Genomic DNA, 15,454 nt, shown 5'->3' on the forward strand with positions numbered 1-15,454 from the left:
CCCGCGGGCCGGGCCGGGCCGGGCCGGGCGCCAGCAGCGCGCGCAGGAGCCTCGGGCCGGGCGCACCGCGGCGGCCACCTCTCGGCCCCGGCCGGCTTACGCAACCACCTCGCCTCCGTCATCCGCGCCCTAATTGTGCAGGGGGCGGTGTCTGTGTGCGGCGCGTTCTCTGCCCGCCGCGGGCCGCCGCGCTCCCCGGGGAGACGCGCGAGGGCCTGGTCACCGCCGCCCACGCAGCCCCGCGGGGCTCGGCCGCAGCCGCTCCCCCCCCCGCCCCCCGCGGGCGGCTCGCCAGCGCCCCCCTCGCGCCTGCCCGCGCCCGCCCCGAGGAGGAGGGGCCCCCGCCGGGGTCCGCGCCACGCCCGGGTCCTCGGTGGGCAACAGGTAGCCGCGCCGCTGCGTGCTCGGGGACACACAAAGCGCCTCCGGGAGTGCGCGCGGCGGCCGCGGGGGGGGCGGCGCTGGGAGAGCCGGCCGGGGGCTCGGGCCCCTCCGCCGCCCCCCGCCCGCCCGCGGGCCCGGCCGCTGCGCACCCCCGGAGCCGGGCGCGGGGCGCGGGGCGCGGGGCGCGGGGCGCGGGGCGCGGGGCGGCGGCCGCGGAGGGAGGCGGGCGGGCTGGCGGGCGGGCGGCGGCGCGGCGCGGAGGGGGGGCGGAGCGGGCGTGGGGAGGGGCGGGGAGGGGCGGGGAGGGGAGGGGAGCGGAGGGGAGCGGAGGGGGCGGGGAGGGGAGCGCAGGGGGCGGAGGAGGGGCGGGCCGGGGGCGGGGCCGCGGAGAGCCCGCCCCCGCCGGCCGCGGCCATTGGCGGCGGGCCGGGGGCGGGTGCGGGCGCGGCGATTGGGGCCCGGGCCGCCCGTCACGGCGAGGCTGGCGGGCGGCGACGTAGCGCGGCGCTCGGAACTGACCTACTAACACACATCTCCCGGCGCGGCCACGGCGCCCGCGGACCCGGCGCGCCGCCCGCCGCCCGCCGCCCGCCGCCCGCCGCCCGCCTCCCGCGCCGCGCCCTCGCCGCCGCCCTCGCCGCCGCCGCCGCCCCGGAGGCCCAGCCCGAGCCCCGCGCGCTCGGGGCCCCGGTGCCCGGCCCGCCCGCGCGCCCTCCCGCCCTCCCGCCCTCCCGCCGCCCGGCTCGCCGTCCCGAGAGCAGGAACACGGTAAGCGCTCCGCCCACCGCCGGCCCGGCCCGGCCCGGCTCCCCGCGCCCCGCGCCCCGCGCCCCGCTCCCCGCCCGCTGCCGGGGGCGCGCGGCCGGCGGGGCGCGGGGCGCGGGGCGCGGGGCGCGGGGCGCGGGGCGGGCTGCGCGCGGGGCGGGCGGCGGCGGCGAGTGTGCGCGGGGCATTCATTACATAAACTTTTGCTGCCTTGTCAGGAGGGGACTCGCCACCTTAAGGTGGCTGCTTTGATTGCAGCGCCCTGGCGCCGGCACGTAGTCCGGGCTGGCTCGCGCTCCCCCGCCGCCCGCCCTCCCCCCGCCGCTGTTGCATAATGTCTCCTGATTTCAGGAAAATTGATGTTTTGGTGGAGGAGCGCGCCGGGGGAGGCCGAGCCACCTCGAGCGGGAAGGGCAGCGCTGCCTCCTTCCTCGTCCGCTCCGCGGGGCTGGCGGCGGGGGCGGAGGCTCGCGGGAGCGGAGGGGGCCGAGTCCGTGGGCCAGTCTGGGTCTCCGCGTCGGGAGCGCGAGCCGTGACGGCACTCGGGGAATGCGCGCGCGGCGTGTTGGTGTCGGGGGCTGCGTCTGTGCACGGGCGTCTTCCACCGCGCTTGTCGTCAGCGCGCGTTGCCAGCGCCCGGGAAGGTTGTGGGGATTTGTCCTTGCGCCGATTGCATAATCCGTCCACCGCGAAGGGGTGGCGAGGGTTCCGGGCAGATGTGGGGATGTGCGCGGACGTGTGCCACGGCTTGGAAATGTTCGCGCAGCGTCGGCGATCGCATCGTCATCTGCATCTCTGCTAGGTCCCCAATAAAATAAAATAAAATACATTTAAAAAAAAATGCATCTTTTTCTAAAACGCTCCTACGGAACGTGAAGGATTCCTGGGCTTGGATTCTGATCCTGGGGACTCCCGGGGCTCGCCCCTGAGGTGTCCCGAGCTCTTGTTTTTAAACCTGGGGAGAACCATTGTGGTTGACCTCCCTATCTATACCTTCTCGATTTCCAAGCGCTCCATTCCCCCAGCCCCTTCCCTCACCTTATTGTCCCTGCTTTTTCAGACACGACAAGACAGATCACATAATAGTTTCCTGGAAATGTTGCATTATGTAACTGCCGAATGTGCTGGCAGTCAGCATAGGAAGCGGGAGCTAATTACGTGATTTTATAATCTTGCTACAAAGAAAGTAGGACAATCTCAGCCTTTAAAATGTCACTGTAACAGTTTCTTTTTCTTTCTTTCTTTCTTTTTTTTTTTTTTTAAGGGATATTTTAAACAGGAAAGTAGACAACTGGGTAAAGCATTGAGTTAGCTCACGCTGCCGAATGTGTGTCTTCTTGCCCTAAATGAAATGTGCGTTCTTCTAAATTTAGCCCTATCACATTTTAACAATTGTGGCCTCGCAGCGCTATTTCTGGTGTTTTCTCCAGGGCTCTGTGCAAATACAAGTTCAAGGCCATTTGCTGTAGTTTTAACTCCACGCCTTCGGAGACCTTTGATAAGATTGTATTTTTAGGAAGGCATTTCGCAGAGCCCGGTGATTTGCTGGATGCTGACTCCCATTTATCTCTATAAAGGACACTTTAGGAAAAGTGCTGTGTTCCCTGAGAACAGCAGGGGATGGCCAAGTGTCATCTTCTGGTCTCGGCTTTTGTAAATAACAACAGGGAATGAGGTCACAAGTATTTATTTCACATCGTGGGTATTTTTCCTCCCCCCATCCAGACCAGATATGATTTATGGGAAACAGATATAGGTTAGTGGATTGCGTTTTTGTCTAGATACCCTAGTTTTTCTATCCCTGTGAGGATGTATGAATATTTAATGTGCCGAGTTTTTAAATTCCTTCCGGCACTCTTAGGTAATGTAATTATGTGTGAATATATGTATATGACGGTGTGTATATGTCAGATTTTTTTTTTTCCTGATGTAACATTTAAATAAAGAGGAGGGCTTGGGGTTTTTTTTTTGGGGGGGGGTGGGGGAGGGAGGTCATTTTATAGACATTCATCCCTGGAGCAAATTATATTCCCCCAAATAATTGCAGTTGCTTTCCAACAAGCTAATATTGCTCCCTCCACCCCCCACCCCCCTACCCCCGTGTCAGACCTCGTCCTACTTTGGAGATTGGGCAGGGAGCCCCGGGCCTGCTGGGGAACACGTAGCGCCACCTTCCGATCGCGATCTCCAGGGGCGCGCCCCTCCCGCCCGCGGGCCCCCGGGGGGCGGCGGCAGGGGCCCGGGGGGGCGGCGCAGGGGGGGCCTCGGGTCGGGGCCCCGGGAGCGCCCCGGGCTGCGCTCGGGCCGGAGCCGCTCGGCGGCCTGCGCGCGTCCTCGCCCCCTCCCCACATTCCTTTGTTCTGGCGAGGGGGTCCTGGCAGCGCCGAGGCCCCGCTGCGCCGCCCACCCGGCGGGGGCGGGTCCCGGCGAGGCGCCGCGCGGGGGGCGCAGAGGGACTGGGCCGGGCGGAGCGGCTGCGCGCGGGGTTCGCGGGGCCGGGGAGGAGCGCGGGGCGCCCGGGGCGAGGCGCGCGGGGGGCAGCGGGGCTGGGGCAGCTCCAGCGGCCTGCCTCCCGCCGTGGGCCCGGTGAGCTGCGGCGCGCCGCGGACACCTTTGTTCCTGGAGGCTCCGTTCTGTTTCGGAGCCAGGCGCTTCTGGGTTCGTGAAGTGAGAAGGACCGAGAAAGCCTCCAAATGTCAACAGACCGCAGACGTTGGGGGTGGGGGCGCTCCGGCATTGATGGTGATGGTGATGGTGATGGAGAGGAGCGCCCCGGCTGGGCTCCAGCTCCACGGTGTGCTGGTCCACTGGATGTATTTTTTTGTTGTTTGTTTTTTGGTTTTTCTTTTGGATTTTCTTTTTCTTTTTTTCTTTTTTTTTTCTTTTTTTTTTTTTTTGGACCTTTACTTCATGCGGTCAAAGGCTAGGGTAGGAAGAACTTGAATCCCCCGAGTTCAAAATAAAACAAAAATCAAAACGCCCACGGAGACGCCGCCGTCCTACTGTAAGGCTACAGCACTTTCATCCTGGCATAAAGACTTCTGAGAGTGTGCTCAGCAACTGGTTCGCAGCATTCAGGGCGACATCACAGGTGTTCTCCGGCAGTCGGCTTTGTTGAAGAGCTGGTTTCTGTGGGGTCACATCCCACCTCCGTGCCCCTAAATCGGTTTCTCTCTTCAGCTCCAGGCCACTGTCAGTAGTTAGGGACCAGCTTTGGCCCAATGCCAGGAGTGCAGGCTCAGAAGGGCTGGGTCCTTTCCCAGGAGCTATTGTGATCCCCACTGGTGTCCAGGGTAAACTGAGAGAATTTGACCCGTCTGGCTGGGTAGTTGTGAGGAGTTCAGTAAACCGTTTGCATGTCATTCACCAGGAGCCAGATTTTTTTTTTTTAATGTATTCACCTTCATTTTTCTCTGCCTACATGTCTGTCCAGTAATAGTAAGGACTGAAGTTTGAGTTAAGCCTATAATGAAAGATCCTTCTCAGGATACATTTTTGTTCTGATAATGATTCCTTCCTCCCACCCCCAAAACTGTGTGCCATGGCGTTCAGTGGTGATTTAAGTTTGAAGTGAATTCTTGATGGTATTGCAGAACCTCCCAAATCACTGAGTTAATGTTTTGGGGAAGTGTTAGAAGGAACACAGAGAGGTGAGACGGTGGTGGCTAGAATGATGTAACAAGTGCCACACAGCCTGGCTTTTTCCAGTTCCTTTGACCTCTCTGTGCCAGTTTTCCTTGGCCTGATCCATCCACATTGATACATCCATGGCCCGAGACCTGCCAAGGCTCCTTAGACCCCACAGATGAGCCACGGAGAGAGGAGCCTGTACGGGCTGCCTGGTCCGTGAATCTGCTGATGGTCAGTTCTTTTGATTACACGAGGCTTCAGCTGGGTGACCCTTCCACCTTCGGCACAGGGCCGTACTTCTCTAAGAAACGTGAGAGGCTCAAAAGCCCTGGAACTCATCCTCCTCCTTGCCTTGATGCTGCTCATTCTTCAGAAATGAAATTAAGAGCTAGTGCTTCTTAGCCCCTTCCTTACCCTGCTTGTGCCTGGCACTGTGTTCTATCACCGTCCTTATTTTATAGGTGAGGGAGTGCAGGTATGGAGAGATAGATTAGCAGCCCAGACCACCAGCCTGAAAAGGAGAAGTGGGGGGTGAACACTGTGCTAGTAACACCCACCCCACCCCCATCCGTCTCCTTCCCCAGAGAGTGAGTGCTAGCTCACTGTAGTCTTTGAAACAATTTCCTTTTCTGTGTTAAAGGCTTATCTTTGCGAAGTGCAATTATAACATCAGTGTGATGCAACCACCTGAAAATTAAAAACCCTTTGTTAGAGCGCTTTCCCGTGTTGAGCAACTGCCTGACTCACCCGTAGAGTGGATATTTCTAGTTGACCTTGCCTTGGTCCGGAGTCAGCTCCACGACGTGAATGTGATTGCGGCATGGAATGGAAAAGGTGCCAGTCATCTTGCCTCGGCTTTATTTTTACCCGAGCTAAAATCACACATACTTCATTTTTCCATTGTAATCCAGATGGCACTGATGCTGTGAGGAGTTGTTTATTTTTAATTTGTATTGAGGGAATGAGAGCACACTTGGGATTCGATTCAAAATATGACAGAAACAATGCAATTGAAGCTCCTTTAATATGCATTTCTGGGTTTTGTGAGGTGTGCCAGTGTTTCACAGCATTAACACATTGTTTGATATCCTGTTATTTTCCTAAATTGTATTTGAGTTGATTTTTATCCAGATCGGACTCATTGAGAATGTCGAAAGACATTGACCTTTGATCACAGACATTACATAACAGTTTTTTGGTTTCAAAATGAATTTGTATTACTGCTACCCCCAATTACGTCTCAAATTTCTTTGCAAATAACTTTCCTGTAGTTAAAAAAAAAAAAAACTTAAAAAAAACACCATTTCTCATACGGTTTTAATTAGAGAACTTAAGCTTGTTTTTATGATAAGAAAGTTTAGTGGGGATTTTCTAAATGCCATTGGTAATAATCTGGGCTTGAGGGCTCATTTTCGTTGGAATCAGAATGATCTTTGTATTATAAGCCTTTTAGTTATCAGAACATGGTGTCTTTTTATCAATTAACTCTCCAAGGATCTTAAGGGGACAATTCAATAGCCTTCAAGTAGAGATGAAAACAAAACAGAAAAAAAAAACCAAAACCCAAAACCCATCCTATTCATAAGGCCCATAGTAGAGTAAATGACATTTGTAATCAGCTGCTCGCTGAGCAAGAAAGTGAAATTAAAAATTAGAAATACAAAAAGTCAAGCTGAGGAGGACTGGAGAGGTTCTTCAGTGTACTTGCAAATATTCAAGAACTTTCTGTGCCCTGCCCTCCCCGTCCCCTTCACCCCCAGCCCTGCACCTACACTGTTCCTGCCACCATTCCTCAGGGTGCGCTCTGCTGGTGCAAACCCTTGGCAGAATTTCCTGTAACAGAGTTACTTGGTGACTTGTTGGTGTCTCTTAGGATTTCAGATTAGTTGTCACTCTGATCCACTGTCTTCCGAGGTTTCAAGGAAAACAGCGGTCCCCATTTTGTAGTGACTGCAGCTTTTTAAAAATGCTGGCATTTTAAAAATACTGGCAGTCCTGGTGGCTCAGTGGTTTAGCACCGCTCTCAGCCCAGGGCGTGATCCTGGAGTCCTGGGATTGAGTCCCATGTTGGACTCCCTGCATGGAGCCTGCTTCTCCCTCTGCCAGTGTCTCTGCCTCTCTCTCTCTCTCTCTGTCTCTGTCTCTCATGAATGAATAAATAAATGAAAATCTTTAAAAAAAAATGCTTTACTGTTATTCCACACCCACCCCATCCCTGTCCCCCTTCAGCGAGGGTGTGTTTTGTCTTTGATTCTGCAGTCATGCAGTCTTTGTGTGAGTTAGCATCTATGCGCTTCCCGCATGGTCTTCGGAGTATTTCCATTGTGTGCTGTAGGTTGCAGACACTGGCCTCTTGTATAAAAGAGTGTCAAGCTGTACTGCTCTGTACTTCAATTCCTTAAGTTATGTCAGTGCCATCATAAAATGCAGCGTTATCCTATTTGTTAAGGTTCAGTCTTATTTTTAAGTGGCCCTTCGTGGAGGATGAGAGAGCAAGAAACTCGAAATATTTTCACATAGCATAAACTCTCATCGGGTTTTAACACATTTATTTACAAACGTGCCCAAATAGGAAAAGTAGGTTAATTCATTTCTATGATAGGACAGATTTTGGCAAAGCGTGAGCGTCACTTTGTGTTCGTATCTAGATCGCATACACATTTCTCTCTAGCACTAGGGTTCATATTATTGAACGGGAGGCACTTCAATGCCAATTAGAGAGGCCTAACAATGTTAAAATTTAACATTAATTTAAAAAGCCATTGGAATGCCTGGCTGGCTCAGCCCATAGAGCATGCGACTCTTGATCTTGGGGTCATGAGTTCAAGCCCCACGTTGGGTGTAGAGATGACTTTAAAAAATAAAAGCCTTTTATTTTTCAGCCTGATTAGAAATCTCCCTTGCAACTTCAATACTCCAAGTTTTTTTCACTCCCCACTCCCCCCTAGACTGCACATGTGTATCCTTTCCCTGTTTTATCTCTGCTTTTAAGTATTGTATTTTATTCCTATCCATGAAAAGAAGTAAAAGCATTCTGTTGAAACAGTTATGTCATCGACTGTTAATCTACCACAAGAAGCGTAGGTTAACATTTTGCTAGTTTTAATAGCTTAAGGAGCTGTGAATTGATGAACTTTATTTATTAACTTTTCACCGAAGTCACACGTTATCTCGAAAACAAGTAGCTGTCTGCTTCGTGGAGAGATAGCTTACAATTTCACGTAAAAAAATTTTTTTTTCTTTAATGGTATCTATACTATGCCTCTGAGGGAATAAATGGCACATCCAGCAAGTGGAGGACAATGAGATAGTTCTATTTATAAAAAGGCGCTTCTAAAAATAGCGTATATCAGATAGTATTTCATTTTGTATAGACAGAATTTTTAAATCAAAATATGTGATACATCTATTTGCAGTAAGACTTCCCCTTTCAAGAGAGCATTAATAACAAACTTTTCTCATAGTAGAATAATGTGTAAACTATGGGAAGGATTTTAGAGGCTTGAAACAAAAGCCTTCTCGTTTCATAAAAGTTTGAATTGCCATCCATGGTTCTTGCGAAAGAGGCTCTGGGGCAGGTGAAGGGCCGTCTGTGTAAGCGTCAGCAATGACGTCGCTCCTCGAGGGAAAATTTGGTGGACACTTCATGTTGTGAACTTTTACTCTTTTGGAGAATTTTTTTGAACCAAATTTTTTTTTTTTTTTTGAACCAAATTTTGATCTTAATTAAAGACGGTGCTTAGGTCATCTGATGGCAACAGACATTACATACAGCTCGGAGTTTGCAAAACACAACTCCCGCCTGTGGAAATAGCATGGTAGGCTAGGAAGCAGCGTTCATTAGAGACGGCAGGCCCGCAGGACGGATGGGAGGCCACCGGCTGGAAGGCCCTGCCTCCTGCTCTTCGGTTTCTCTTTTTATTCGTGTCCTCGTGAAGCAAGCCCTATTATCTAATGGGTGTGCTGATGAGGCTGGACGCGCCGAACCGGCCATCGTCACAGAACTGGCAGTTAAGTAACAGTTACTCGAAAAAGGAAATCGAAGGGGTGCCTGCAGCACAGTGCTGGTGGTGACCCGCCTGCATGACACAGAGGTAACATGGGCATCAATCCCAAGGGAGAACACTGGAGTTTGAAATAAAGTCACTAGTTGAGCATAAACGTCGATGCGTTAGACGGCTCATAAACCACCTTAGCACTCCCTGTAAGTTCCTGTTGAGAGGCAGATAGATTCTAAGGCCCACCTCTGCCCTCCAGTGCTGTGTGATCTTGGGAAAGTCACTCAGTCTCTCTGTGTCTCAACTACCCTCCTCCCCTCCATGTTGAAAATGGGCACATTTTGGTTTTGTACAAGAAAATCAGAGGTGACAACGCCCCTGGCTACAGTTTTTCTTTTCTCCTATTTTAGCATATACAATTGCCAGGAGATTAAAATTTTAGCAGAGATGAACCTTCGGAAAGTTTTCTCAGCTCATTAGATACTCTCAGGAGTATCGACCAAACAACTCCAGAGAGGCTGGAGAGAAGCTCCAGGTGGCACCTTTGTCGTCTTAAGGAAGTTCTGGCAGCATCTACTCGTGTCCCAAAGTACGTTAGTAAGCTGGTGCGTATTACTCAGAAATGTGGGTGATCCAGAAACGGAACTGGACGCGCACCAGAACAACCCCGTGCAGGTGTCGGACTGGGTCCTGGTAGGGGAATGGGACTAGGATGTGGGTTGAGGTCTGAGCTCTGCTGCTTGACCAGCTGTGCGGCACTGGGCCGGGCACTGAACTTCTCTGAGCCTTTTCTGTTTTGAAAACCAGTACGGTGAGGGGAACAAGCCCATGAGAGGCTGGGCTCCCGGTGTCTCCTGTGTAGTAAGCGTTCAGTTAATGGCACCTGTTAGGATTGCTTGTGTTGTTGTCACCACCCCCACAAACAAGCAGTGGGGCTGGGGAGGATGTGCCGTGTGCACGAGGTCCCCATGTAGAGGGCGCCCCCTGTTGTGCGTGCCTCCCTTGGCCCTGGTTCTTCACTCTGCCTCCTGCAGAAGACTAGGAGCTCCTTGACTCTTGGGTTTGGTTTCCCCCCCGCCCCCACATCTGGCTCTGTGCCTGGTCCACAGTAGGCGCTCCGTATGTGTTGAACAAATCAATTCATGAATGAGAGCAGCTCTCTGTTAACAAGCATTTCAAATGTCTTGCTTAGAATTTGCATGATAATATTCGGCTTAAAAAATACTATCAGAAAGTGTTTCATTTACAAAACTCTCTTAGCTGAGGCAAAGGAGGGACTGTCAATCCAATATTGGACACCTCTCTGTTCAGTTTGTTGCTCAGACACAAGAGACAATACTTTGCACCCTGAAAACAACTGCAGACTAGTTGGTCATAGGAAACAAACCTGTAGAAAGATACGGTGTAGAAAATCGGCACCTCTCTCTGCATGATCTCAAGCGCATGATAAACTTTTTTCCAACGCTGCAAGATTATTTGATAAAAAATATTACAGAAGATCCTCTGAGATAGTAGGTGTAGTGATTTGCCGATGAGTCAGAGAGACAATTAATATTTGCAGATGAAGGAAGAGTCCCAGATTCTAATACATGTAGTAAAATTCACACAGCAAAATGATTAAAAGGAACAAACAATTCTTGTAGGTTTTGGACGTACTGACGAAGTTCTAGAGATGACAGAGTGGACACAGAGTGCTTAGACGGCAAGAAGAGAGGGGTCAAAGAGGTGCTAAGCCAAGGGGGATACTTTTAGTAAGTGGACATGGGGTGGTGTCCTTAATGCGGTGTGGTGAGGGTTGCCTGCCCCGCTCTCCCCGGCTCCTGGCACATGCAGCCTTTGGACAGGAGGCTGCAAAGGCCCAACCCCCTTGGTAGATTTGAAATGATGAAAATGGGTAAGAAATATGAAATGAGCAAAAGTTTAGGAAGAGTAACGAAGGCAGAATGGCGGGGCATTTCAAAAGCATTAACTGGGAAGACTCACTGGGGAAGCAGATGTAGAAGGAATGTGAATTTTTTTTAAAAAGAGGGTTTTTTTTTTTTTAAGATTTTTTTATTTCTTTACTCATGAGAGACACAGAGAGAAAGGCAAAGACATAGGCAGAGGGGGAAGCAGGCTTCCTGCGGGGAGCCGAATGCGGGACGCAATCCCAGGACCCCGGAATCACACCCTGAGCTGAAGGCAGACGCTCAACCACGGAGCCACCCAGGTGTCCCAGGAAGGGATACATTTTAAAATGCAGGGGAGAGAGTGAGTCTCCAGTGGAAAATATATCCAGAATGATAGTGTTCAAGGAACTATATGATGTTTAAAAAAAGAACAGTAGTGCCCGAGGATCCAGTGGAGGTTTGAAGAATAGGTGCAAAAAAAGATCAAAAAAGATCAAAAGATCTCCAGAAAAGATCAGTGCAGTTGTCCCATCTGCTGCTGGAAGTTTGGCTTTGCCTCAGCACTCAGTTAACTTTAGTGGTGGGGACTTGACCGAGCTGGGGAACAGAAATCTTCAGTAATAGGGAAGAGCCTGATGAACATGTAGAGGAAGAATGGGTTTTCACGTCAGAAGACGGAACCTGAGTAGAACTATAGAAAGCAGTGTTGTTGCGCTAAGTCATCACTAGGAAGATCTTTTGACACCATCATCGCTGCCTGCCATGCAGACTCCTTGCCTCAGCGCTGTGTTATCAAAAATAAGCAGAGTCTTGGTTATTATTAATCGTGGGGTTCGCTACATTGCAACTGACTGTTTCCCTGTTGGCCCAGCTTGATGGACAAAAATGTGGCATTAAACCTTATTCTTTATGATCCTGAAATTATTACATCATTTCTTCTGTTCTTTCTGGAAAAGGCGCAAGAAGCTGGCAGGCTTTTCCAGATGATAAAATTAAACTTCATTTCATTAGTCATTACAAAACTATGCACAAGAAAGGGAGTGACGTAAAACAAAAACATTAAATCTTTTTAATGTGGCAGGAGAGAGTACCATATGCAAATAGCAGTGAAGGAACGGGGTCTCCTGTAGGAAAGTATTACCTACTGGGAAATCAGGCAGAGAAACCCTGTCTAGAAATACAGTTGGATCCCAAAACCACCACACAAAGATTGTCATTGGAATCTAATATGGGTTTATTACCTCCTGTCAAGCCAAATTCAGATTATAAATATCTCATCGGTGAAAAAGGAAGCTAGCTGTTGGTTCTATTTTAGAGGATTTTTTAAAAATATTTTGTTTGAGACTAATTAGTAAAATGGAAAGAAATTCTTTCCATAATTACATTCTCTCGGTTTAAAATAATTTTGTTTCAAGAATGCACTGTACCTAAAAAAAAAAAGAAATTTAAAAAAGTCCCTTTGAATAGTAACTGTTTATTTTATGTAATTATTATTATTAGTAGTAGTAGTAGTAACTATTTTAGTCCCAAACTGCTGTATAAATGAAATCTATTGAGGCAGATTTTTCAGGACAAAAAAAAAAAAAAAAAAAAAAAGAAAGAAAGAAAGAAGAAAGAAAGAAAGAAAGAAAGAAAGAAAGAAAGAAAGAAAGAAAGAAAGAAAGAAAAAAGAAAAGGAAAAAGAAAGAAAGAAAAGCATGTTAGGTGCTTCAATCTTAAGTAGATGTTGGAGAAATCAATTTGAAGGAACCAGAAAAAAGAATGATGCGTCAGAAGAGACAGCTTTATTGAGGGGAGTCTCATTCGTCCAGGTGTGCTGGGCCACCTGCCAGAATGTGGTTGGGGGTGTGATGGACAGGTTCGTGGCCATGCAAGGGTCAATCCAGACAACTACAACTCAAGTCATTGGTGTGGCTTTTATTTTCATTTTTGGTGAAAATAACAGATTTAGCACCAGTGATACTCTATTCCACGTACTTGAGAATTTGTGCTCGGGTGTGAGCGTTTACCTGGGGAAGTTCCTTGGAAGGGGTGAGCTTGTTTGCTTCGTAGTGATGTAAATTCGTCTAAGATTATTCAGAAGCACCGCAATATGCAAGTGCCATTTAAAAACTTAACCAACCAGGGACTCCTGGGTGGCTCAGTGGATGAGCCTTTGGCTCAGGGCGTGATCCCAGAGTCCTGGGATCGAGTCCATATGGGGCTCTCCGCAGGGAGCCTGCTTCTCCCTCTGCCTGTGTCTCTGCCTCTCTCTGTGTCTCTCATGAATAAATAAAATCTTTTAAAAAGAAATAAAAACTTAACCACCCAGAGGCAATCCATCATTTCCTTCCTGGGAGGTCCCGTCTCCTCATGCCCTCCTCCCCCATTTCTGCTCCTGGAACAGCCTTCCTCTTGTTTCTCCCTGGGCACCTGCGTTTTTGCTGCCACTGCCCTGGGCCATGCAGCACTCTGCTGAGGGTCTCGCTGGAGAGCTGTCCTCTCCGCCTGACAGCATAGGCATGTGGGCCCCATCTCCTTTTCCAGATGGCAGCCTCTTTGAAGGAAAGGCCTGCATCTTGTGCAGACCTGTGTGCCAGTGTGCTTCGCGTCACTCCTGGTGCATAGTTGGCAATAGGTATTTGGCCGGTGGATAACGTTCTTTTCCTGTATTGCAGGGAACCTAGGAGGACGACCCCTACTCCCTTCAGTGAGAGGAGCCGGAGAGCTTTGTTCCGGACCGCAGGACGGGAGGGCGCGTGTTGATGGCTTGCACGCTGCAGCTTGTAAAGCATTTGTGAATACTGGGGGAGTCATCCGTCCTGATTCTGATGCAGCTGAGGAAAATGCAGACCATCAAGAAGGAGCAGGCATCCCTGGATGCTGGCAGCGGTGTGGACAAGATGATGGTGCTCAACCCCACGCTCACCGAGGTCTCGGAAGACCTGACGGCGGGCGAAGAGCTGCTGTTGAACGAAGGCAGCGTGGGGAAAAGCAAGTCTTCCGCGTGTCGGAGGAAACGGGAGTTCATTCCCGACGAGAAGAAGGATGCCATGTATTGGGAAAAGAGGCGGAAAAATAACGAAGCTGCCAAGAGGTCCCGGGAGAAGCGTCGGCTGAATGACCTGGTTTTGGAGAACAAGCTGATCGCCTTGGGAGAAGAAAATGCTACTCTGAAAGCCGAGCTGCTGTCCCTAAAATTAAAGTTTGGTTTAATTAGCTCTACGGCCTACACCCAAGAGATTCAGAAACTCAGTCACTCCACGGCCGTGTACTTCCAAGACTACCAGGCGTCCAAAGCCAGCGCCAGCCCCTTCGTGGATGAGCATGAGCCCTCGATGGTGACAAGCGGCTGCATTTCGGTCATCAAGCACTCCCCGCAGGCCTCCCTGTCTGACGTCTCCGAAGTGTCCTCGCTGGAACATTCTCAGGACGGGGCAGCGCGGGGTGGCTGCGGGAGCCCCGAGGGCAAGTTCCAGGCCATCAAGCAGGAGCCGGTGGAACTGGAGAGCTACGCGAGGGAGCCTGGCGACGAGCGGGGCGCCTACCGGGCCTCCGTGTACCAGAACCTCATGGGGACCGCCTTCCCCGGCTACTCGCACTCTCCCCCTCTGCTGCAGGTGGCCCGCTCCTCCAGCAACTCCCCCCGGACCTCGGAGACGGACGACGGTGCCGTGGGCAAGTCCTCGGACGGCGAGGACGAGCAGCAGGTGCCCAAGGGCCCCATCCACTCGCCCGTGGAGCTTCAGCGCGTCCACGCCACCGTGGTTAAGGTTCCAGAAGCGAACTCCTCGGCCTTGCCGCACAAGCTTCGCATAAAAGCCAAAGCCATGCAGATCAAGGTGGAGGCCTTCGACCACGAGTTCGACGCCACGCAGAAACCGTCCTCGCCTGTCGACGGGGCGCCTAAGAGACATTTCGAACTCGAGAAGCACCCGGGCCCCGGGATGGTACATTCTTCCCTCACCCCTTTCTCAGTGCAGGTGACCAACATTCAAGATTGGTCTCTCAAATCAGAACACTGGCACCAAAAAGAACTTCATGGCAAAACCCAGAACAGCTTCAAAACGGGAGTTGTGGAAATGCAAGACAGTGGCTACAAAGTGTCTGACCCGGAGAATTTGTTTCTGAAGCAGGGCATAGCAAACTTATCCACAGAGGTGGTCTCACTGAAGAGACTCATAGCCACACACCAAATCTCTGCTTCGGACTCCGGGTGAATTAACTACTGAGAAGCTCTGGGCGTTGAGAGAGCTGTCATTTGCGATAGACGAGTTCGTTTTTTGTATTAGGCTGAATTTTCACTGGACCGTGATGTCATTCCACTGTAATGTCCACATGTCTGCTGGGTGTCTTTTTGTGCACAAATGATTATGGAAGTTAGATCGTGTTATCACTCTGCCTTGTGTATAGTCAGATAGTCCATGCAAAGGCTGTATATATTGAACATTATTTTTGTTGTTCTATTATAAAGCGTGTCGGTTACCAGTTTCAATAAAGGATTGGTGACAAACACAGAACTTCTGCTTCCTTGCACTTGATTTCATAGAAGAGAGAGAGAGAGAGGGGAAAAAAAAAAAAACAATTTAAGTTCCCGAAGTGGACATTAAAATATTCCATATTTTACTCACTTGGGGGACTTTTCTTCCCTGAATTATGGCAAAACCGAAATGGAAGTTCAGCACATAATTTGTTTTTCTTCTGGTTTGGCCCTGGGCAATAATAAGTTTGGAAACTTTCCAGAAGAGGGAGGGCAAGGAAATAACAATGACTTCTCTTACATTTGAGACTAATTTACTAAATTACTTC

At 50.8% G+C, this 15,454-nt stretch overlaps 1 protein-coding gene across 2 annotated transcripts; it reads left to right on the plus strand.

The window, feature by feature from the left end:
* Positions 1-313: 313 nt before the first annotated feature.
* On the plus strand, positions 314-15,165 carry NFIL3 (nuclear factor, interleukin 3 regulated). 2 transcript variants are annotated; one of them, XM_038527300.1, is made up of 2 exons: positions 314-384; positions 13,324-15,165. In XM_038527300.1, the coding sequence occupies exon 2, from the start codon at positions 13,477-13,479 to the stop codon at positions 14,863-14,865; it is 1,389 nt and encodes a 462-aa protein (XP_038383228.1). In that variant the 5' UTR covers positions 314-384; positions 13,324-13,476; the 3' UTR covers positions 14,866-15,165. The 2 variants fall into 2 exon arrangements, with proteins under 2 accessions (XP_038383228.1, XP_038383227.1); XM_038527299.1 differs by lacking the exon at positions 314-384 and adding an exon at positions 1,095-1,152.
* Positions 15,166-15,454: the final 289 nt, after the last annotated feature.

The sequence above is a fragment of the Canis lupus genome, chromosome 1, assembly GCF_011100685.1.
Source record: "Canis lupus familiaris isolate Mischka breed German Shepherd chromosome 1, alternate assembly UU_Cfam_GSD_1.0, whole genome shotgun sequence".
In the NCBI taxonomy this organism is placed as follows: domain Eukaryota; kingdom Metazoa; phylum Chordata; class Mammalia; order Carnivora; family Canidae; genus Canis; species Canis lupus.